At 54.5% G+C, this 22,809-nt stretch overlaps 1 protein-coding gene across 8 annotated transcripts in view; it reads left to right on the top strand.

Moving 5' to 3' along the window:
- PPFIA4 (PTPRF interacting protein alpha 4) overlaps nucleotides 1–22,809 on the top strand; it is a 93,230-nt gene that overhangs the window by 4,728 nt on the left and 65,693 nt on the right. For all 8 annotated transcript variants that reach the window (XM_057508101.1, XM_057508100.1, XM_057508103.1 and 5 more), the window contains exons 2-15: nucleotides 8,456–9,085; nucleotides 12,343–12,444; nucleotides 12,801–12,965; nucleotides 13,253–13,327; nucleotides 13,551–13,640; nucleotides 14,205–14,396; nucleotides 14,694–14,840; nucleotides 15,107–15,241; nucleotides 17,015–17,098; nucleotides 17,374–17,505; nucleotides 17,774–17,836; nucleotides 18,517–18,608; nucleotides 20,645–20,756; nucleotides 22,313–22,521. In XM_057508101.1, coding sequence (XP_057364084.1) covers nucleotides 8,708–9,085; nucleotides 12,343–12,444; nucleotides 12,801–12,965; nucleotides 13,253–13,327; nucleotides 13,551–13,640; nucleotides 14,205–14,396; nucleotides 14,694–14,840; nucleotides 15,107–15,241; nucleotides 17,015–17,098; nucleotides 17,374–17,505; nucleotides 17,774–17,836; nucleotides 18,517–18,608; nucleotides 20,645–20,756; nucleotides 22,313–22,521 — 1,976 coding nt within the window. In that variant the 5' untranslated portion in view covers nucleotides 8,456–8,707. The remainder of the gene's footprint in view (nucleotides 1–8,455; nucleotides 9,086–12,342; nucleotides 12,445–12,800; nucleotides 12,966–13,252; nucleotides 13,328–13,550; nucleotides 13,641–14,204; nucleotides 14,397–14,693; nucleotides 14,841–15,106; nucleotides 15,242–17,014; nucleotides 17,099–17,373; nucleotides 17,506–17,773; nucleotides 17,837–18,516; nucleotides 18,609–20,644; nucleotides 20,757–22,312; nucleotides 22,522–22,809) is intronic.

The raw sequence follows: 22,809 nt of genomic DNA, 5'->3' as shown, positions 1-22,809 counted from the left end.
TCCATTCTCATTCTCACACATGCATCCTTTTTTTGTGTGTGTGTGTGTGTCTTACTGTTTTTTTTTTTTTGGTATCATTAATATACAATCACATGAGCAACATTGCAGTTACTAGACTCCCCCCATCATCAAGTCCACCCCCATATCTCATTACAGTCACTGTCCATCAGCGTAGTAAGATGCTATAGAGTCACTACTTGTCTCCTCTGTGCTATACTGCCTTCCCTGTGCCCCCCCTATGTTATGTGTGCTAATCATAGTGCCCCTTATTCCCCTTCTCCCTCCCTTCCCACCCATCCTCCCCAGTGCCTTTCCCTTTGGCAACTGTTAGTCCATTCTTGGGTTCTGTGAGTCTGCTGCTGTTTTGTTTCTTCAGTTTTTGCTTTGTACGTTCCACAGATGAATGAAATCATTTGGTACTTGTCTTTCTCCTCCTGGCTTATTTCACTGAGCATAATACCTCTAGCTCCTTCCATGTTGTTGCAAATGGGAGGATTTGTTTTCTTCTTATGGCTGAATAATATTCCATTGTGTATATGTACCACCTCTTCTTTATCCATTCATCTACTGATGGACACTTAGGTTGCTTCCATTTCTTGGCTATTGTAAATAGTTCTGTGATAAACATAGGGGTGCATACGTCTTCTTGAAACTGGGATCCTGCATTCTTAGGGTAAATTCCTAGGAGTGGAATTCCTGTGTCAAATGGAATTTCTATTTTGAGTTTTTTGAGGAACCTCCATACTGCTTTCCACAATGGTTGAACTAGTTTACATTCCCACCAGCAGTGTAGGAGGGTTCCCCTTTCTCCACATCCTCACCAGCATTTGTTGGTCCTAGTCTTTTCTACGTTGGCCATCCTAACTGGTGTGAGGTGATATCTCATTGTGGTTTTAATTTGCATTTCCCTGATAATTAGTGATGTGGAGCATCTTTTCATGAGCCTGTTGGCCATCTGAATTTCTTCTTTGGAGAAATAACTGTTCATATCCTCCGCCCATTTTTTAATAGGGTTATTTTCTTTTTGGGTTGAGGCATGTGAGTTCTTTATATATTTTGGATGTTAACCCCTTTTTGGACTTGTCATTTACAAATATATTCTCCCATACTGTAGGATGCCTTTTTGTTCTGCTGATGGTGTCCTTTGCTGTACAGAAGCTTTTCAGCCTGATATAGTCCCACTTGTTCATTTTTTTTGTTTGTTTCCCTTGTCCGAGGAGATGCATTCAGGAAAAAGTTGCCCATATTTTTATTTAAGAGATTTTTGCCTATGTTTTCTTCTAAGAGTTTTATGGTTTCATGACTTACATTCAGGTCTTTGATGCATTTCGAGTTTACTTTTGTGTATGGGGTTAAACAATAATCCAATTTCATTCTCTTGCATGTAGCTGTCCAGTTTTGCCAACACCAGCTGTTGAAGAGGCTGTCATTTCCCCATGGTATGTCCATGGCTCCTTTAGTGTATATTAATTGATGATATATGCTTGGGTTTATATCTGGGCTCTCTAGTCTGTTCCATTGGTCTATGAGTCTGTTCTTGTGCCAATACCAAATTGTTTCACACACGCTTTCTTATGACCACAGCCACATGCTGTCATGATCCCTGACGTATACTCATAACCACACACATCTACAGTCTCACCAGTGTCCATATCCGCGTGTGTTCTCCATGCAGACCCTCGCAGGACCCCATTCTCATGACCATACTCTTAGACACACACTCTCTCTCCTGTGACCATACATACACCCCATGCATTCTCACAACTGTACAGTTACACACTATTTCATGAATACACATGCTCCCACACATCCTCTCTCTTTCATAAGCACACACACCAAACTATTGTGACTATGTACACATACATATTGTTTATGACCCTGACATTTCTCTGGGCTGGTCTGTGTACTCCCAACCTTTTGCGCTCTGGCACCTGATAGCAGCCCCCTCTTGTGGTCCCGATTCCCCTGGGCAGTTCTGTTTGCTGCTGCATCTCAGATTCCCCTTAATCTGATGGGCCGAGCTTCTAATGCAGAGACTTTTGAGAATTTGTTTTCAAGAGCAGAGGACCTGTATTTGTCCCACACAGACTCTTATTTATTTATTTATTGAGGTATCACTGATACACACTCTTATGAAGGCTTCACATGAAAAACATTGTGGTTATACATTCACCCATATTATCGAGTCCCCCCCATACCCCATTGAAGTCACTCTCTATCTGTGTAGCAAGATGCCACAGAATCACTGTCTTCTCTGTGCTACACTGTCTTCCCCGTGACTCCCCCCACACACCATGTGTACTAATCATAATACCCCTCAATCCCCTTCTCCCTCCCTCCCCACCCGCCCTCCCTGACCCCTCCCCTTTGGCAACTGCTAGCTCCTTTTTGGACTCACAGACTCCTTGTTTTGAAAGACTTTTATTCTCCAAATACACCATGCTGCTTACTTTGTTTCTTGTTTCTTCTTTTACATCATCTGCAGGCATGTGTAAGGGTTGATCAGTGGCTCTGATTGGCACGTGGCTGGGTTACTGTACTTAATGATGTAACTTCGGCCCAAGCCTCTGTCTTGTGGAGTGGCCTTATACCTGGCTGGTGTAAATATGTGATCTCTACTGGATATTTAGAATGTGGAAAATAGTTGGTGGGACCCCAGTGTCACCTGTGAAGCCTCCCCAGGTTTCTCATGGTTGCAATGATGTACTGCTTCTCTGAGAGAACGTGTGTTTATTTAGTAGGAGCCTTCTGCAGAAAATCCTTAAACCAGGGATTTTCCAACCTCTTTTTAGACTTGGAACCTTTTTATACAAATGAAACTTTAATCAGATATTCAGTAAAATGGGCAGATTTGGAATTGATGAGATTAAAGTCAGAAAAGGGCGTTCTGAGCCCTTTGCATTTCCTTCACCTCTTTGCCCTTCTCCATCCCAGCTTGCCCCTAAAACTGCTCTGTGACAAAGCCCACTTGCACATACCTGCCTCCACTTAAAGAGGTAGTTGTGATGACTGTAACTTGGGGCATTGTAGAAGAGGAACCATTTCGGGGGTGTCCACAGGCTTGTGGTACTTCTTTCCCTACTAGCCTTTGATGTCAGTTCTCCTGGGGTGGTGACAGTGAGGGTGACCATATGGTGTGCCCAGGACAGCCCTGGCTTGCACCTGTGTCCTGGCACTGTTGTTAGCGGGGCTTCCATTCACTTCAAGAAGGCCCTGGTCTGGACAGTAAGCTGTACACCCAGTGAAGTGATCGGCTGTGTCTTGGGAGGAGGTCACTCATAACTGACTCCTTGGAGCAGCTGGAGAGACAGGCTTCACAGGCCCAGGCCCAGGGGAGCCTGTTAGATACCAAGATGCTTCTTCCCGGGTCTACCTGAATGTGGCCGGCATTAGCAAGTGGAGTGCCTGGGCTGGCAGTGGCTGCTAATACTGCTCAGAAAAGTTTCATGTTTCTTATCTCCTTTGACCCTCATGATAACCTGTAAGGTCACTAGGGAGTATTGTGTTATGACCATCATTTTCCAGATTTAGGAACCTGAAGCCCAGAGAGATAAAGTCTCACCACTGGTGGGCTGCAGCCCAGGTGCCTTGCTTCTTGGAGGGCCCTGAGAACTGGATGCCTTTGATGTTATTTGTGGCTGGCAGTGAGAAAAGTCACTTCCCCAAACTGCTTTTCCAAAAGTTATTTCTCTGGGAATGGCTTCCTGTGGTTAATATGGATTTTTAGTTTTCTTATTATACTTAAAGTGGGCCCAGTCTTGAGGTGCTTTAGGAACTGAGGGTGCTAAGAGCTGACACTTGGCAGGTGTCAGTTGGACACAGATCCCAGCACTGTGTATGTTAACTCTGGAAATCCTGTATCAGCTCTCTGAGGTGGGCATTTTCACCATCCCCATTTCACAGATGGGCTGAGGCTCAGGGAGGTTAAGTACCTTTCCAGAGTCACATGGGTGGTCAGTGGAGGGGCCAGTGTTCAGACCCATCAGTCTGCTGCCTCTCAGGGTAAGAGTGGCCCCATCTTACTCTCAAGAAGCTTTAATGTTCAGAGGGCAAGATAAGTGAACCTATTCCCAGGCCTTGAGCCAGTTTCCTATTTTGGAGTTCTCCTTCTTTAAAGTCGGTCAGGGATGGACTTCCCAGAATTGACTGTCACTGACACCTGTATCCACTCAGTCCCATGTGTGTCAGGACCGTGTGCTGGAGCATCTGAAGTTAAGGAGAATATGGTTCTTACCCTGGATCTTCTGATGAGATGATGAACCACAGAGAGGGGTATAAAGGGCTGTGCTGGGTCAGTGGAAGGGCCACTCTCACCTGTGGGGGGATCAGAAGAGGCACTGTGGAGGGAGTGGTGCTTGAGATGAGTTTAGAAGGGTGACTGGGAAGGGGAGGCCGAGGCAGGCAGGGTGAGGTGCCAGAAGCTTGTGGGCCTGACAGTGCGCAGGGCTGGGAGGTAGGAGGAGAGGAGGCTCCACTGGGCCTTCGGAGGAGAGGATGGATGAGGGCGTAGCTTCTCGGGGTGGTGAGCTGGACAGGGAGAGGGATGGGGACAGGAGAAGCTTCTGGGTTAGAGGGAAGGAGAGGTGGGCAGCTGGACTTGATTCCCCTGGGAGGGGAGTGTCTGAAGACCCCACAGGGCAAGCTGAGCCAGGGGCTCCGAATACTGTCTGTTTCTGTGGTTCTTGTGAGAGTGTCATGTGGTGGGGACTCGGGGACAGCTTTCAACTCATTTTGGCACTAAGGGTAGGGGGAGGGATTTGAGTGGGTGATGGATGGGTCATTGGAGGTGGGCACTTCTAGAGGGGGTGGCTGCTCATGAGCATGATAGCTGCTGCCCAGAGGCCTCCCCAGGCCCGAGGACTGGTGGGCGAGGGCCCAGGTGAGCTGCGCCTCGGCTCCCAACCCCTGGGTGAGGGTGAGACAGGCTGTAGCCCAGGGGCCTTGCTTCTTGGAGGAGACACTCTCCCTCCAGCCCCTGCCCCTCTGTGGAGTCAGACAGCCTGGAATCGAATCTTCATTTTCCCTCTTACTGGCTGCGTAGACTTGGTCCCGGGATTTTGAGTCCCAATTCTCACATCTGTGAAATGGGAAGAAGAACGACGTCATCTTTGCAAGGAAGCACGAGGATTAAAGTAAGTTAGTCCATGTCAGCTGACAGCACGTGCAGCACATGGCGATACTGACTAAATCCCCGCTGCTGTCGTAATTACCGTTTTCTTGGATGACCACCTCCCCCATTCCCTCAGGCCTTTGCCTCTCCTCCAATCTAAGGGGTATCTGGCCCTCATCTTCCACCCCTTCACCCTGGTTGAGACTCACCGCCTGAGGCATCTTTGCCCAGCAGCTTGGCCCTGGCCCTGGCCCTCGGACCTCCACGGGCGGCTGCCTTGCTCTGGCCAAGCCATCTCAGAGTGGGGGTGCCTGCCAGCTGGTAGGGCAGTGGGGAGCCGCTCTGTGTGTGTGTGGCCAGCCAGAGCATCACAGCCAAGTGTCCATCCTCCTGTATATTAGGGAAAGAGGGGGTGACTTTCGGGAAGCCAAGGAGGCCTCAGAGTCTGCCTCTTCCGTGTTGATGGGCCCAGAGGCCTGGTTCAAGTCTGACCCCCCTTCCTCGCACACTTGGCTGTGCACCCTGGACGCCCTGGAGCCTTCCTCCCCTGCTCCCCGGCCTGCCCACGCTCCTTATCCGCAAAGCCCCTCAGAAACCCAGGCTTTGGGGGCTGGTAGCTTTCGCCTCTGAATCAGGACCTGTGAATGTTACTTAGAAGTTGTGCAGGAGACGAGGAGGCTTCTGTTAGGCTGAGATGATAATTGCACTATTTAAAGATGGCGCTGGAGCCAGGAGGAGCCAGGTGTCCTGGCGTGGCTGCCCTGGAGCTCCCTTCTGCTCACAAGCTGCGTGGGTGGGGACGGGGGCCTGATGTCCTGGGCAGTCACCTCAGGGGCATCTGCCTGATGTCCCCCCCAGCTTGCCTTCAGCCTGCTCTGGTGATGTCATTTCACCAGGGGAAGTGGGGTTCTTACCTGGTACCTGGTTTGGAGGGGGCGCTGGGAAAGGGCTGGTGGCATGGAAGGTTCTCAGCTGCCAGAATGGCCAGCAGGGTCTGGGGAGGCCACATTGGACCAAACAGCCAGCACATCACAGCCAGCAGCCTGGGGTCCTGTTCTCCCTTCCTGAGAACTTCCTGGTCCTTTCCTGCAAGGAGGTACAAAAATCCCACCCACAGGCCTGCCTTTGCCCACTGCTAAGGTAATTTACATGCCCATGCCATTGTAGGGTGCTTTCTGCTTCTCCAAGCGCTATCTATGACGTCATTCTGCTAAGGTGGGCACAACAAGGGTCGTGGGTTCCATCTTGCAGCAAAGGTCCTAGTAGGACCTTAGGTGACCTAAGCCCAGGGTCACCTAGCTGGTCTGTGGCAGAACTGAAACCAGGTCGGAAGTCCCCGCTCTGGGCTCCTTCCTCTGTACTGCGTTGCAGGCTGCCTGGGGGTTTGTTGGACTGAGGCCACTCCCAGGGTCCTTGAGCTCCTGAACATACTAATGCTCTTCTCCAAAGGACAGATTCTGCCACAAGGGGCCCCTTCTCCAGCCTGGCCTCCTCTTCTCTCTCCTTTCTTCTTAGGGTGGACCTGGGCAGGGTGGGAGGGAGAATCCGAGGACTTGCTGTTATTAGCATCAGTCATTTGGCTGCTCTGGCAAGACTGGCATGGCAGCCCCTCCCATCTGCTTCCAGCTGCCCTGTGGGGCAGGAATGTTTCGGGGCAGACCAGGGGGCTACTTTTCACCTCTGCAGCCTCTTGGGAACTGCCTTCCACTGTCCAGCTTAGGAAGGGATCTCCTGGATCAGTCTGTGTCCAGTTTCTACATCTGGGAGCATGTGTGTGTATATCCTAGGACTCCATGTTCCTGTGTCTGCCTGTGTGTGTGCATGGGAGTGTGTGTGCATGAGTATGCATGTGTGCTTGCTTGAACTACTGGGCTCTCTTGGAGTGGCTGTGGCTGTGAGCTTCGGGGTTCTCAAGCTGGCACTCTAACTTCCATCTGATCCAGGCCCACATTCCCCCCAGCCTCCCTTTTGCTGGCCCCCATTTCTGCCTAGATCATTGCTACTTTGGGGGGTGGGATGGCAAGCAGGGTCAGGTAGAAGAGACTTGGCCCATCTCTGGTGCCTCTGCTGGGTTCAGTCCAGCCAGGGGCTGCCCAGTGTCTGACTTCTCATCTCACACTGGGTCCTGATGCCTTCTGTCCTCTCCCAACCCTTCCAGTCTGCCTGTTGCCCAATCTGCAAGCTAAGGGGTGGACAAGAAGTTGTCCCTCTGTCTCCCAAATGGGAAGGAGAGGGGAAGGAAGGAAACGCTATTTAGGGAGCATCTCCTGTGAGCCTAACTCACAACCCATCTCTCATGCAGTAGGAGCCCTGAGGACAGCTCCTTTGGAAAACTAAGCTGGAGGCCTTCCAGCAGTGGACAGGGAGACTGGAAGCTGATGACAGGCAGAGAACTCAATAGCTGCATGCTGCTTTCCTCGGCACATGCTCCTTTGCTCAAGGCATCACTGGAGCCCCGCGTGCCTCATGCAAACTGCCCTACGCCGGTAACTCCCGGCAGTGCTAGCAACGGGCAGTTACATGAGGGAGAGGATCCCCAGCCCCGAGCAGGGGCCCCCACACTGCAGTCCTGCAGTAGGAGAGCGATGGTTGCTACCCCTGCGTGGACCCTGCATCATGCAGTCCCTGCTCCAACCCAGAGGTGTTAGGCCATGAATTCAGAGTGGAAGCCTGCTGTCTGCCGGGTTTCAAGAGTGAGGGGTGACTGAGGCCAGAGCCTCTTCCCTGAACGATGGGCATGGAGCAGGTCAGGGCTCTCCGCCCGCCCCAGTGCCCAGCTCGTGTCTCTCCAAGGAGCCATGTCGTGCCAGTGGTCAGCGTAAGAGCTGCTCTGCCTGTTTCCTATGATCCCAGTAGTCTACGCTCTGTGGGACTCACAGCCACCAAAGAGCTCTTTGACCCCTTCTGTGCTTGCTTTGGCCTGAGTGTGGGGGAGGCGGCTATGGAGAGGGGCCAGAGACCCCCACTCCCAACTCTCCCACCCCCAAGTCTTGGGAGGACTGGGCAGCCTGCCCGCTGCTCCCCTGCCACTGACTGAATCATTGCTATATTTGGCCAGAGAGCCACGTGGGCGGGGGAACCACCCCACTGCGGCTGCTCTTCTGACAGCTGGGGGTGGGGAGGGCTGGAGGCAGAGGCAACAGCAGTAGCAGTGGGCAGATGCATTCCTTGGGGGAACTAAGGAAGGTGCCATCTGAGTGAGTAAGCCTGGGGAAGGGGTTGTGCCAGTGCCTCCCTCTCCTCCCCCACATTCTGGTCCAGGCTCCTGCCTCCTCTTCCCCCACACCTTCCCCTGGATGCCCTTCTCCACTCAGCTGGCCCTCACGTCCGTTTCTTCTCCCACAGACCACTGCTTTCCAGAAACAATGGGTGTCGCTAGACCCAGCTGGGACTCTGCCAGGCTCCGGCGCTCAGTCTGAGTGAAGGGCCCTCCCCAGCCCTGCTCCCCCTGCCTGTCATGGCCACGCTCGGCTGCTGTTTGCTTGTCTGGGGACAGAGGGCGTCCAGCCCCAGCCCTGGGGGGTTAAGCCAGGCCCTCTGGCTCCATTCCGCAGGGGAACTCCGGGCACCAGCCGCCTTTCAAAGAAAGAGCAACTGATGCCATGGGAGAGCCCCTGTGCACCTGTCCACTCGCCTGGCACTGTCTGCTCTGAGACCAGGGCATTAGGTCCCGCTGGAGGTGCCGACTCTGCACACCCCTCCCCGTCCCCCGACACTGAGGAGGCCCTGCCCACCCCCGCCATGTGTGAGGTGATGCCCACAATCAACGAGGGGGACCCTCTGGGGCCCCCCCATGGCGCCGATGCTGACGCCAACTTTGAGCAGTTGATGGTGAACATGCTGGACGAGCGGGAGAAGTTGCTGGAGTCCCTTCGGGAGAGTCAGGAGACCTTGGGGGCCACACAGAGCCGCCTTCAAGATGCCCTGCATGAGCGGGACCAGCTCCAGCGCCACCTTAACTCTGCCCTCCCTCAGGTAAGGCCTGGTAGTCTCCACCTGCCTCAACCCCTTCCCCTCCCCAGCCCTGCTGAGCCCAGCATCCTCTGGGACTTCAGCTCCTCTGTATCTATTTGCATACCAACAAATTTACAGAGCATTTACTCTCCTTCATATGCCTGCCTAAATCCTTTCCCTGTCACTCCCAAGTGCTTCAGTCTGGAAGTGGCTTCACCTGGAGAAATGGATGGACTTTTGGTGCAGAAAGAAAACCCATAGTGCCAACTGCAGGGAGCCCGTCTAGCCAGCAGGTGGCACCCTAGGCTGGAACCACCGTGGCTGCTCTGCACCAGCGCCCTATTCTTGAGTTGGTGGGAGGGGACTCAGACCATGCAGGTGGGAGAAGCCTGAGAGATCACCTAGTCCTTCTCTCTTACTGCACAGATGAACAAGCAAGAGGCATTACAGAGAAAATTACAGGCAGGAATGAATCCATCTTGACACCTGTTTTTTTTTTTTTTTTTTGAGAGGGCATCTCATATTTATTGATCAAATGGTTGTTAACAACAATAAAATTCTGTATAGGGGACTCAATGCACAATCATTAATCAACCCCAAGCCTAATTCTCAACAGTCTCCAATCTTCTGAAGCATAACAAACAAGTTCTTACATGGTGAACAAGTTCTTACATAGTGAATAAGTTCTTACATGGTGAACAGGGCAAGGGCAGTCTTGACACCTGTTTTTTATGCTCCTTAGTGGATAACACTACTGCTAGCAATATAGTTGCCATTTGCTGTGTATTTTCTGTAGAATTTAACTCACTAAATTCTCACAGCTATGAACGTGGTACTATTACCGTCATATCTCTGTTTTACAAATGGGGAAACTAAGCAAACAGCCCACAGCTGCCCAGCCTGTGGGGGGCTGTTGGGGGGCAGTGGGTAGCCAGGAGGAGCCGAACAGCTTCGTGTGGGGAGAAGAACCAGGGTGGACCTGGGTGGCGGAACTTCCTGCTTGAGGCTCAGAAGTGATGGGGGGCAGTCTTGTGATGCTTTTTCAATACGGATATGGAGTCCTGGTGAAGAACTGGGGGGCAGGGGTGGACCCATCAAAGCCCACTGTGCACAAGGCCCTGAACAAGCCCTAAGAGGCTCTGAACAAGCCCTAAAACAAAGGAGCCAACCCCTGCCCTTGGGGAGCTCACAGACGAGAAAGGAGGTAGGTAGAACCCAAATGACTGGAAGAGAATGGAGAGAAGAGGGGTCCCAAGACGTTGCTCAACAGTACCAGTGATAATAGCACCTGCCTCTGGGGGACTTGGGCTGAGTGCTGTCCCGGCACTGGCTCATGTGAGCCTCATAGCCCTTGGAGGAGGACTGCACCTCTATCTTACAGGTTGGAGGGCAGAGGTTCAAAGAGGTCAGGCAACTTGTCTGAGATCACACAGCGAAGGGGCAGAGCCGAGATCTGATCCCAGCCCCACACTGGAAGCTTCACCAGGGCAGGATTATGTCTTTGGTGTCGCTGTGTCCCAGGGCCCAACACAGGACCTGGCACATGGTAGGTGCTCACAGTGTTTATGGTTGAATAAGGGGCTCCCCGAGCTGGTGCCCTTAATCAGTGTTCCAAATGGTTTCCAGAGCCTTCCATGGGGGAGTCTGGGAAGGTAGCACATCCTTTGAGATGGGGTTTGAAAGGTGCATGTGATTCAGTCAGGTGGTGACAGAGGGTCGGGCTCTCCAGGGGACGGAGTCCTTCGAGCAAGGGAGTGGAATCAGGAAGGCCTGCTGGTGACTGGGACCAGCAGGGGACCCAGGGTGACCAGGTCTTAGGGTGTATGGGAAGGAACCGGGAGAGACAAGCTTGAAAACCAGGATCAGCAGTTTATGTTTAGTGCTGTAGACAACGCTGTGCTTTGGGGGAGAGTCTGGCAGCCGTGCCTCAGATGGGTTAGATTGGAGAGGGAGGTGGGAGGAGTCCTGTGCTGGGAAGACCAGGCAGCCACTGAGTGTGAGGGCACTTTGGTGGTGGTGTCATGGCATGGCCTGGGGCCTGCCATCGAGTCCTGTCTCTGGGTACAAGCATGTGTGTGAAAATGTGAGTGCATGAATGTGTGTGTGTGCATGTGTGTAAGCTGAGAAGTGAAGCAGCATCGAGGCCATTCCTGGCCTTCTGGGGTATAAGACTCTTGACTGCCTTTGGCCGTGGCCATGACAGTAATCAAAGACCAGGGTCAGAGTCTGGGGCTTCTTAGTCTCTGGTATCTCTTGGGCACTTGTCCCCTTCCCATAGCTCTTCTTGTCCCCTTTGCCCAAGCTGGAATGATAAAAGGGAATTGCTTTGGAATTCTTCCTTCTGTCATGAGTCCTTGGTGTGTGAGGGAAGCTGGGAGTGGAGGGCTGGGGCTGGGGAGGGTGGCAACTGCTGTTCAGTCTCGCAGGGTCTAGGCAGCCTCAGAGTTTGGGCCACCTATCTGGGAACCTTTCTGGAATTAGGTGATGGCTACTTAAATAAGTAAGATATGATGGGTCTGGAACCGCAGGCCAGCTGCTCACCTGCTATGCTTGTCCTGACAGAGCAGGGGGGCTGAAAAGGTCTCTGAGGGTGTCTGGGCCACAGTGTAGAAATGGGGTGCCTCAAAGAGACACTTCGAGTGTGGGCAGGTGCTCTGGCATCAGGCGCCAGGATGCAGCCCTGGTGTGAGTGAGTGGGGGGTCCCAGAATCCAGAGCCAAAGCCACAAGGCCGACTGGGCAGGTCTGCATGTTCTCTTGCTGCCATGTGGGCAGGTCCCGTGGTCCCACCAGCCACCTGCAGCTTGCAAAGCCCTGGGGTGGGGGTGGGAGAGCTCCCTGGGGCACTTACTCCAAAACCCTTCTCTTCCCTCTAACACCCAGCACACTCTGTTTGGATCTTACTGCGCCAAAGCAGAAGCAAGGTTTCCCCATCAGTCTCTAAAGGGAGATGTGGGATGCTGGGGCAACACAAATACAAGGCGGGCAGGAGGACATGATCAGGTCGCACTGGTGGCGGGCGGGTGGAGGGGCTGCTGACCGGACTATGCGACTTTCCTACTCTTGTAGCCAGTTCTTTTCTGAGAACCCTAACACATGGTGTGTACAGAAGCCCCAGAGATGTGAACCCCCGGGGCAGCATACGCCAGTGGGGTTTGCTGCCCTGCAGTGCACAAGGCCTGGGGCAGGTGATGGAAATCAGGGGTAGGTGAGAGGATCCTCTGCCGACTTGGGCTTGGGGTGAATTCCCAAGCACTGAGGGGCCTCGGGGGCTTTCAGGAATTTGCCACCTTAACTCGGGAGCTGAGCATGTGCCGGGAGCAGCTTCTAGAGCGGGAAGAAGAGATAGCAGAGCTGAAAGCAGAGCGGAATAACACAAGGGTAAGTGGGGTGACGGTGTATGTGCATGTGAACCCCTCAACCAACGAGGCAGGCACGGCCGAGGCCAGGCGCATCCCCAGCCCCATCCTTACCCTTCTCTGCCTTACGTTCTGCGGTGAGAGTCCATTGTTCAGCCTTAGTGCTAGACCTCTCACCTGTAGTTGGGGGCCGCGGGACAGTGGGGTCCTGGGAGAGAGGCAGGGCGTCAGCTGTTTACCAACATGGAAGTATTGCCCCGTTTTTACAATGGCATACACAGTTCTACTCCTGTCTGCTTGGCAGTCATGTGGACCCTACTTACGGCCCTGGGGCACTGCTCACAGCCCTCCCTCTCACCCTCCTTTGTTCCCTGCCAGCTGCTTCTGGAACATCTGGAGTGCCTGGTGTCCCGCCATGAGCGGTCGCTGCGGGTGACCGTGGTGAAGCGCCAGGCCCAGTCACCTTCAGGGGTTTCCAGTGAGGTGGAGGTGCTGAAGGCCCTTAAGTCGCTGTTTGAGCACCACAAGGCTCTGGATGAGAAGGTACTCAGCCTGATCCACCGCCCCACCCAGCCAGGCTTCCCTGGGACCTCCCCTGCGGAATCTGCATCCTGTGTGGAGGGGAAGTTGCTTCTCGCTTCCTAACTGGCTCCTCCCTACCACTGGCCTATTTTCCAGGTCCTCCTGTTGGGTTCCCTCTCAGAAATCTGCCTCTTGGCAGGTCCTGGTCTTTGCCTCACGCCCAGCAGTGGTAGGCCAAGCCCAGGCGCCTCCAGCCTGGGTCCAGTGCCGTCCCTGTTTCTTCCCCCTTCTCCCCTTACCTTGGGCAGGTGCGAGAGCGGCTCCGGGCGGCTCTGGAGCGGGTCACCACCTTAGAAGAGCAACTGGCAGGTGCCCACCAGCAGGTAAGCTGCCTGTCCACCCGCAGCCTGTGGACCTCAGCTCCCAGAAGCCACGGTGGGTCTTCCCCGTTGCCCCCCTCTACTCCTCATTGGATTTCCCCCTGAGGTCTTGGCTGGTGGCTGCTAGCCAAGGCGAGGCTGGGCAGTGGCGGACTCAGAGAGTCTGTAATACGTTCGGGAGGTTCTCTTTTCTTTGACTCATTGCCTTGGGGGCTGTGCCCTACAGGTGTCTGCCCTGCAGCAGGGGGCAGGGGTTCAGGATGGAGTGGCCCAAGAAGAAGGGACTGTGGAGCTGGGATCAAAACACCTGTGGAAGGTGGGTCACAGAGAGCTGGAGAGCAGGGGCAGGGCTTCCTCCAGACAGGAGGTGTGGGCCCGTCGGGCTTAGTTCAGAAGGGCAACTGCTTGAATTAAATTTGGGTCTTTCTCCAATATTCCCACTTCTCTTTCCTTCTTTCTCCCACTCCATCTGCAAAGAAATCTATAGTTTTTTTTCCCCTGGTGTTCAGCACACTGCTGGGCATATAATGTGTGTGTCCATCTGAATTGTTAGGTGCCATCTACCTTGTGTGTCAGCTTCAGAGAGATCCCTTCTTTCTCTGAGCCTTTATTGCCCTAGTCAGGCCCCTTTCTAGATTATAAGATGCTGAGATAGCAGGTAAAACTAGAAATTATTGTTTTTCCAAGAGATGCACAGGAGAGGTAGGGTGTGTGGTCCCTGGACAAGGGAAGACATACCTGGAGGTGTTCTCTGACACTGGAGACAGGGCTATGGGCCGCGCTGGGGCATGCTGTCCCTCCTCCCACCTCCCTGGAGCAGGGCACGGGCATGGGCTGCCCTGGGCTCCCATGACTGACTGATGGCTTACTGTCCCTGGAGGATGATGTGGCCCAGATGGAGGAGTTGCGGGAGCTCCTGGAGAAGCAGAACTTTGAGTTAAGCCAGGCCCGGGAGCGAATGGTTACCCTGACAGCCACTGTGGCTGAACTTGAGGAGGACCTGGGCACAGCCCGCCGGGACCTCATCAGGTCAGAGGAGCTGAGCAGCAGGCATCAGCGGGACCTCCGGGAGGTGAGCAAGGGCCTTGCCTGTCCCCATCTTGCTGGATGCAGGTCTTCAGCCCTCAGGAGGGCAGCTGGTTAGATGCCCTGGGTGTGGAGGGAGGGCCAGGGGAGGGCTGGGGTGTCAGACTGAGCACTCGGTGAGGTCCAGCGTGGGAAGGAGAGGTGGGAGGGATGGACCGAGGCTAGAAACTGACAGGGCAGGTGCAGAGGACAGAGCCGGCCAGGTGTTTGTGGGGAGATGCAGGCAGCACGGTGGCAGGAGGAGCTGGTGACCCTCCCTCCTGTCTCTCCCTCTCCTTCCCAGGCTGTGGCTCAGAAGGAGGACATGGAAGAGCGAATCACCACCCTGGAGAAACGTTACCTGGCTGCTCAGCGTGAGGCCACCTCCATCCATGACCTCAACGACAAGCTGGAGAATGAGCTGGCCAATAAGGAGTCCCTGCACCGCCAGGTAACTCCTCCAGGTGGGGTGGGGGACACTGTACTTGATCCTGGCGGTGCTGATGATCACGCCGGAACCTTCCCTTGGTGGTCCAGGAGCCCCTGGAGTTCTGCAGGTCACCTTGGGAAAGAAGAATCAGGCATCTGGGTAGCCAAGAATCAGGGTGTCCCTTGCTGCCTCTGGCCTGTCACCTGCTCTCTGGGGAGGCTGGGGAGGGAGGTGGGGGAAGTTTCAGTGCCCCCTCTTGGCTCTCCTCCCTGCCTGCACTTTGCTAGTGTGAGGAGAAGGCCCGGCACCTCCAGGAGCTCCTGGAGGTGGCAGAGCAGAAGCTGCAGCAGACGATGCGCAAGGCTGAGACGCTGCCGGAGGTGGAGGCCGAGCTGGCCCAGAGGATTGCGGCCCTCACCAAGGCAAGCGGGCCCGGGGAGCTGCCTCTGTCCCCTGCTGCCTGAGCTCAGTGGGGACGGGCGTGAGTGGAGAGAGCGGGACACATGATGGGCTGGGAGCCAGGAAAGTGTTTCTCACTCTGTGACTCCAGGAAACACACTATGTATCTGTGCCTATTAGTGGGATGAGCAATGCCAGCCCTCATCATCCCGTAGGTCCCATAAGAAGGGTTGTAAAAGTACTTCAGGAAGTAAAAGAGCCTGGGCTGATGCAGAGTATTTTTGTTATCATTTACACTACTGTGGTTAGTACTTCCTTTGGTTTTGGTCTGGAGTGGAAAAATGAGGGCTTTCATCTCTGGAAAGATGAAATCTGTGAGGAGATATGATCAAAGTCTATACATCCCTGAAGGAGGTGGGGCTGGGAGTTTAGGCCGAGCATATCTTTCCTTATCAAATTGAAGCATTTTAGATCTAGGGACTACCTCTGGTTGCTTGAAGTCTGCAGTTTAAGATGAATAAAAGGGAATATAATTTTACCCCAGGGATAGTTAATTGTGTGGAGTATAATCCCTAAGAGATGTGCAGGCGGAAAACGTCATAGATTCTGGAAGAGCTGGGTAAATGCACAGACTAGACATGTGGTGGGTGAATCAGGAGAATGTAGGAGTGTCTGCAGAGAGTCAGCTGCTTTAAGGGGGGGCTTCATTGGGGATTACCATAGCTACCCCCAACCTATGGAGAGAAGGAAACCAGAATGTAGTAAGCGCTCGGCGCCAGAGCCTGTAGACGGTAGAGGCTGGCCAGTGTGTCAGTGTGGTGCTGGGGATGGAACCCTCAGCTTGGCTGCACCTCAGGAGACCCAGGACCAAGCCTGCTTCTGCCACTGACTGGCTCTGTGGCCTGGGAAAAGTCACTTCCTCCCTAATCAGGCATCAGTGTCGTCATCATCTGTGATGATGCCATCATCTCTATGCTGACAGGGTTGGATGTGGTCTCTTAGGTCTTCCCAGGAATGAAGGGCAGGGTTGAAGTGGCTAATATGTTCAAGTAAGTCATAGTAGAAGGGCTTTAAGAAGGGATTTCCTGATTAAGATGTGTGATAGTCTGGACTACCTTATCAGCAGAGGCAGCGGGGTCTCTGTCTCTGGTGGTACATGAACGGAAGGGGAAACACTCCACCTGGACTGGTTTAATAACAGAGGCAATAACCATGGCTAGCGTTTGTGAGTGCCTACTGTGTCCTAAGTATTTGCCGTGGATTATCTCAGCTAGTCCTCGCAATGGCCAGTCGGCACAGATGCTGTTATTACCCAGGTTTAACAGTTGAGGAAACTAAGACACATAGGCGTCCAGTGACTTGACCGAGGTCACACCTCTGAGGGGAGAAGGAGCCCGGATGAACCTGGCAGTCTGGCTTGAGTTCATGCCCTTAAGTGCAGGTCCATCCTTCTGGAGGCGTCGGAGAGATTTATAGCAGCTTGTGCTTTGAAGTGAACTTTTTTCTGGAAGTATAGGGAAAATTTACAGTCTCTTGAGCTGCCTTCTCCAGGATGCTTTAAGGCAGGCCCTGAGCAGGAAGAAGTGGGTGGAGGGAACATGGCAGGGGTTGGAGCGCTGGGGAAGAAGGCAGTGGTGATGGCAGTTCAGCTCCAAGAGGACCGCTTGAGGGCTGGGCTCTGTCGGTGCCCGAGGCCCTGATCCCAGAGACCGCCTCGGCACCAGGGTATGTGGGATGCGAGGCCTGAGCAGGAGGGCAGATGTCTCCAGGCTGCACTGACCCCTTCCTGCCTCCAGGCTGAAGAACGGCATGGCAACATTGAGGAGCATCTGCAGCAGCTGGAGGGGCAGCTGGAGGAGAAGAACCAGGAGCTGGCGAGGGTGAGGGCCCTGCGCTGGGCTCTTGGGCTCTTGGGCTGCCCCGCTGGATGGTCTGTGGACAGGCCAGCGGAAGAGTGGGAGCTGGGGAAGGGCCTGGCCAGGGACAGCACCATAGACGGACGGGAGGAGGTGGTCAGGGGAGCTGCGGAAAGTGGAGAGGGGCTCCTGGAGGAGGAGAAGGGGGCAGGTGGATAGGGTGGAACCGCTGCGGGAATGGGTGACTGCAGGGAGAGGCAGCCCTGGCGTGGCCTGATATGAGATGGGCGGCTATGCAGGTGCGCCAGCGGGAGAAGATGAACGAGGACCACAACAAGCGGCTGTCAGACACCGTGGACCGGCTGCTCAGCGAGTCCAACGAGCGCCTGCAGCTCCACCTCAAGGAGCGCATGGCGGCCCTGGAGGAGAAGGTGCTGTGGGTCGAGGGCCGGACTGGGCGGGGCTGCCTGGGGGCGGGCCAGCAGGGGGGCGGGGCGATAGCGTGGGCGGGGTTAGGCGAGACCAATCGGGAAGGGGCAGGGCTGGGAGGCGTGGGCGGGGCCGTAGAGGAGCTGGAAAAGCGAGAGGCAGGCGGCTCGTAGAAGTGGGGCTGCGAGAGCAGGCCCGAGGGGGAAGACGCAGCCCGAGCTGCAGGGGAGGGGGCAGGGCGGGGCCCGGCTCACTGCTGTGCCTCCGCAGAACACGCTGATGCACGAGCTAGAGAGCTCCCAGCGGCAGATCGAGGAGCAGCACCGCCACAAGGTACCCCGCCGCCGGCCCACCCCTCCAGCCCGGGAGGGCGCGGGCTTCCGTGAGGAAGGAACCCACGTGTGTCTCAAGCAGCTGCTCTGATTCCCAGCACTGCTAGCGCATTTGTTAGTCCTACTACGTACTTACTAATCCTCACTAGAGCCGGTGACAGTAGACGCACCACCACCCACCTGTAAAGAACAAACGGAAGCCATAAATAGGGCCGAGAGCGGGCAGCAGAGAGGCAGGGCCCAATGAAGGACCCCACAGAAGGATTTGGTGGGGCCTCAAGCCTGGCGAAGCCAGAGTCCGGGGATGCTGGGACGCTTAGCCGCCGTCCCTGCCTCACGACGTCTGTGAGGTCTGGGGGCCGGGGCGCGGGGGGCTCCTCTGCTGTCAGCCTCAGTTGCCATGCACTGAGTGGCAGTGAAGGCTCAGCAGGCCTGTTCTGGTGGAGTCCATCCCTGGACCCCTCTCCTGGCTCCGGCTCTCTGCCTGCCTGCTGCCCACCCTCTGCTCACTTTCCAGTTAGACCTTTTCTTTTTTGATGTCATCTGTGGGCCTGGCCTGGGGCCCCTGGCTTTGGACTTTGCGTTCTTCTACTGCCCCCCAACTCTGCTGCCCTCTTTGTCCCCCTCTCCCCTGTCTGCCCCTCTCTGGCCCCCACCCCCACCCGGGTCTGCCTGGCACAGGGCCGCCTGTCTGAAGAGATTGAGAAGCTGCGCCAAGAGGTGGACCAGCTGAAGGGTCGAGGGGGGCTGTTTGTGGACGGCACCCGCTCCAGGTACTAGAGCACGGAGGCTGGGCGTGCTGGGACGGGGCCCTGGATGGACGCTGAGGAAGGAGATCCTCCCATCAGAAGGCCACCCAGGACCTCAGGGTCCTCCTCCTACTCAAGGGTGGGACACCAAGGCTCGGAGAACTCGGTCAAAGTTATCCAGGTCACTTGGGCATTTTAGGAGGGAGCACCTGTTCTGAGGGATGCTGACGGGCAAGTAAAGCACAGGCCATGCTTCCTGCCTCCTTGACGGAGGGCATGCCCTTGCAAGGGGTTTGCTGGGCTACATGCCTACCCATGTTGCACAGGGCCTGCTCATGCAGAGGGTCTGGTTCACTCTAGCTACTTGAGACACTGTCTTTAGGGCTCTGGAGGATTGCTCCTTGAGAGGTGAGGACCACCTGGGTTCAGGTAGCAGGCAGCGGGCAGAAAGGCAGGAGGAGAGATTGATGAGGCATCAAGAGCTTAGTACTGTTGGAAGTTGAGAGGCGATGCTGCATGGTTGTGGCATCCTTTCCCCGAAAACATTTTAAGAGATGGTGAGTGGAGCTTTCCACTAATGCTTGAAGTAGGTCCACATTTTAGGGAACTTCTGGATTCTTCTGCACACTCTGTAAAGCCATTGACATTGAACTCAGACCTCAAGCCTGCTCCAAGTTCTCTGCCCAGGGAGGCAGAGTGAAGAGCATGGAGACTGTAGTGGATGGTGCCTCCCACAGTTCATGGCTCCCGGCTGTTTTCTCTCCAAATCAAAGTCTCTCAGAGCCTTTGAGGTTCTCTTTAGTCATGCTTTTGCTGTAGCAGGGAAATAAAGATCAGCTTCCCCAAAGAGAGGTGTGTGTGTGTGTGTGTTGTGTGTGTGTGTGTTGTGTGTGTGTGTGTGTGTGTGTGTACGGGTAGGGCCTGAATTAGGGAACATTAGGGACATTGAAGGAAGCCTGTGAGTGTCTGGGGTGGTGGAGACTTAAGTACCATCTTCAAGTTCTCCAGGAATGACTGTGTAGGAGAGTGGAGAGAAGCAGGGAATGGAGACAGCGAACAGTAGTTGGGATATCTCCGAATTCTCCCTGTGGGTCACTCAGAAGAGACCCCCCCTCCCCTCCTGCCAGTTAATAAGACATGGCCCAGAGAACACCAAGCAGTTTGCCACTCCATGCTTTCCTTAATGGTTGGGAATTCTTGACTTTGAGTGTGGAACACTGGGCCCATGGTGGCTTTGGGACTGGGTTTTGGGGGAGAAAGTAGAGGAGCAGAAATTCCCCCTCCCTGCAGCTACATAGTGTAGTCTGTAGGCACACTGTGTCCTTTGGTGCTGGGCTCCCTCAAAGGTTCCACACTGAAGGCAGAGGGAAGTGTTAGCGCTAGGGGAGACTTCTAGATATCCCAGATGATCAGTACTGGGATCCTAAAATCTTGGGGTTGGAACAAACCCTTGGGGCAGTCGTACTTGTTTCGCTAGCTCAGGTCTCTAATAATGGTGTCAGGGCCTCCCTAGGCTTTCCGGGGATAAGTCGTATGCCTGGGTTGAATTTTGGCCAGGGACTCAGTGCAGATTATGGGGAGACCTGAGGAAAGTTGTCAGGGAGAAGACCAAGAAACAAAGACCCTCAGAGTTAAAAGGACCTTTGGAGTTCATCACTTTCAACCCCTGTTAGCACTGGGAGCCCTGCCACACTATTCCTGTTGGATGGTGAGAGCCTCTGCTTGAATACCTCTTTGATGGGGAACTCAGCCTCTTTAAAGCCACCAGTTCCATCATAAGCCAACTCTTACTATCTGAAGGTGCTTCTTAGGTTAAATGAAAAGCAGCCTTTCTAGAACATTCTCCCCTGGGTTATTTTGATCCCTGGAGCACCAGAATAAATCTAATCTCTTGTTTACATGGCAGCCCTTAAAACATTTGCAATAGCTCTATGTCCTGCTAAGACTTCTTTTCTCCAAGCTGAAGATCCCTTCATTCTTTGGGCCCAGGGGGTGTGAGCTGGGGCTGTCAATCCTCAGGGCTTCTCTGTGTTTTTTCTCTGCTGTCTCCCCAACTCAAGGTCACCACATGTGGGCAGTGCAGCTGACGTGCGGTTTTCCCTGAGCACAGCCACCCACGCACCCCCCGGTCTGCAGCACCGCTACTCAGCGCTGCGGGAGGAGTCGGCCAAGGTGAGGGGGTGGAAGGGTGAGTGTCCAGGGAGACTCTCAGGGGAGTTCGGGGTCAGTCCAGCCGCGTGCCTGGCTCCGGTTTCACAGACGGCTGGTGTGCAGTGCAAAACCTCCCCCTCCTCTTCCCCTCCCTGCCCCCCCATACCCACAACAGCTGCAGCCCTGGGGTTGGGGCCATGTCAGCTGCAACAGCTGTGTCCCACCCCTTGCCTCGGCCTCCTGGTGGGCAAGAGGTGGGGGCTGGCGGGCAGCCAGCCGGTCCTGGAGGCCCCACTGAAGCGTGTGCACGTGTGCCAGGCGTGCGGGCGTGTGCTTCTGGTGGTAGGGGTGGGGGATGCAGGGGCAGAAGAGGACTGGCAAGCTTTCTGGAAAAGAGCTGTGGTTTATGGGGGATGACGGAGGGATGACAGGTTAACTCGCCCTGGGATGGCACCTAAAGTTTTCTGAGAAGCGGGTGTGAATTCATGCTGAGTCTGCCTGGGGAGACTGAGGGGGAACAGGAGAAGATAGAAAAGGCAAAAAAGGAACAACTTCCATCTTTTGGGGAAGCATGATTCTTTCCCAGCCCCGTAATTGTTGACCATGCTGTGGACCACTGGAAGATACAGGCAGAGAAGGTGGGAACTCCTGGTCTGATGGGGGAAGCTTCATCTCTGCCCTTAGTCTGATGGGGAATCACAGTCTGAAGGCTCCTCTTTCTCTCTCCCCTCACCCCTGTCCTCTCTCTGTTTATAAGAGCACAGTAGCTGCCCAGGAGCTCAGACTCAAGGCTGTAGGAGCCAGAAAAGAGCCCTCAGGGGACTTGGGCGTCTGGGTCATGGAGGATGGCATAAGTGCGCACCTCTCTGTCCCTGGCCCCTGGCCTCTTCTTCCCCCTGCTCTGTTGTCTCTCCCAGCCCAGCTCTGTGCTCTTTCCTCTTCTGGGCCTTCATCCACCAAAGAAGTTTGTAGGATGATTGCCAGGAAGCCACCCCCCTCAGAGTAGAGTAGATGTGATGTGCTGACACTCCAGGAGACACCAGATAGCTAGGCCTTCTTGGCCTTTTCTTGTTCCCTGGATCTGGTTACGCCTTGAGCCTGTGTTAATAGAAAGGGAAGCCTTTGTGTAGTGCTTACTTTGTGTTAGACCCCATGCTAACTGCTCACGTGCATTTCCTCTTTTAATCCTCACGACCACCTGTGAAATAGGTACTCTTACTGTCTCCATTTTACAGATGAAGAAATGGAGGCACAGAGGGGCACAACTTTCTCAAGGTTGCACAGCTAGTATTTGGTGGAGCTGGGATTCAAAACAAGACAGTCTCTCTCTGGACTCTGTTCCTAACCACTCTGCTACCTAGCTCTTTGAATTAGAGTAATACATCTTAGACTTTAATGTCAAATAAATCACCAGGAGATCTTGTTAACATGCAGATGCAGTATGAGGAGATCTGGGGTGGGGCCTGAGGTTTTGCATTTCCAGCAAGCTCCAAGGAGATGACTGCTGCCAGGATGCTTGGGAGGGTCCTGCTCCTCAGCCACTGGGGTGTCTTATTACTACTCTGTCTTTTGCTAAGGACTGGGAGCCATCTCCACTGCCTGGGGTGCTGGCCGCCACAGCTGCCCCTGCCTTTGACAGTGACCCTGAGATCTCTGACGTGGATGAGGATGAGCCAGGGGGTCTGGTGGGCTCTGTGGATGTTGTCTCCCCCAGCGGCCACTCAGACGCCCAGACCCTGGCCATGATGCTGCAGGAGCAGCTGGATGCCATCAACGAGGAGATCAGGTTAGGGCGGGGAGGCCGGCCTGGGCGGTGCCTTGCAGGACGGGCCCCTGTGTGTTTGGGCACTGCAGGAAAACATTGCCATGTATTTGCTTGTCTCTTACGGTTGGACCTGAGAGCATCACAGCCTAAGGACCCTGGTTGGGGCATCAGGCAAGGTTCTGGCCCAGGAGAGGATGAGATCTCAGATTCACTTCTCATGCTTCCTTTCCCTCTCCTGGGCTTAGGAGGCTGTGTTCCTGCAGCTGAACATACTCACTAAGAGTGTAGCTACCACTTACTGAGGCCAAC

The sequence above is a fragment of the Manis pentadactyla genome, chromosome 9 (assembly GCF_030020395.1).
Source record: "Manis pentadactyla isolate mManPen7 chromosome 9, mManPen7.hap1, whole genome shotgun sequence".
Classification (NCBI taxonomy): domain Eukaryota; kingdom Metazoa; phylum Chordata; class Mammalia; order Pholidota; family Manidae; genus Manis; species Manis pentadactyla.
The sequence above is the reverse complement of the archived record's forward strand: the minus strand, read 5'-3'. Positions and strand labels throughout refer to the sequence as shown.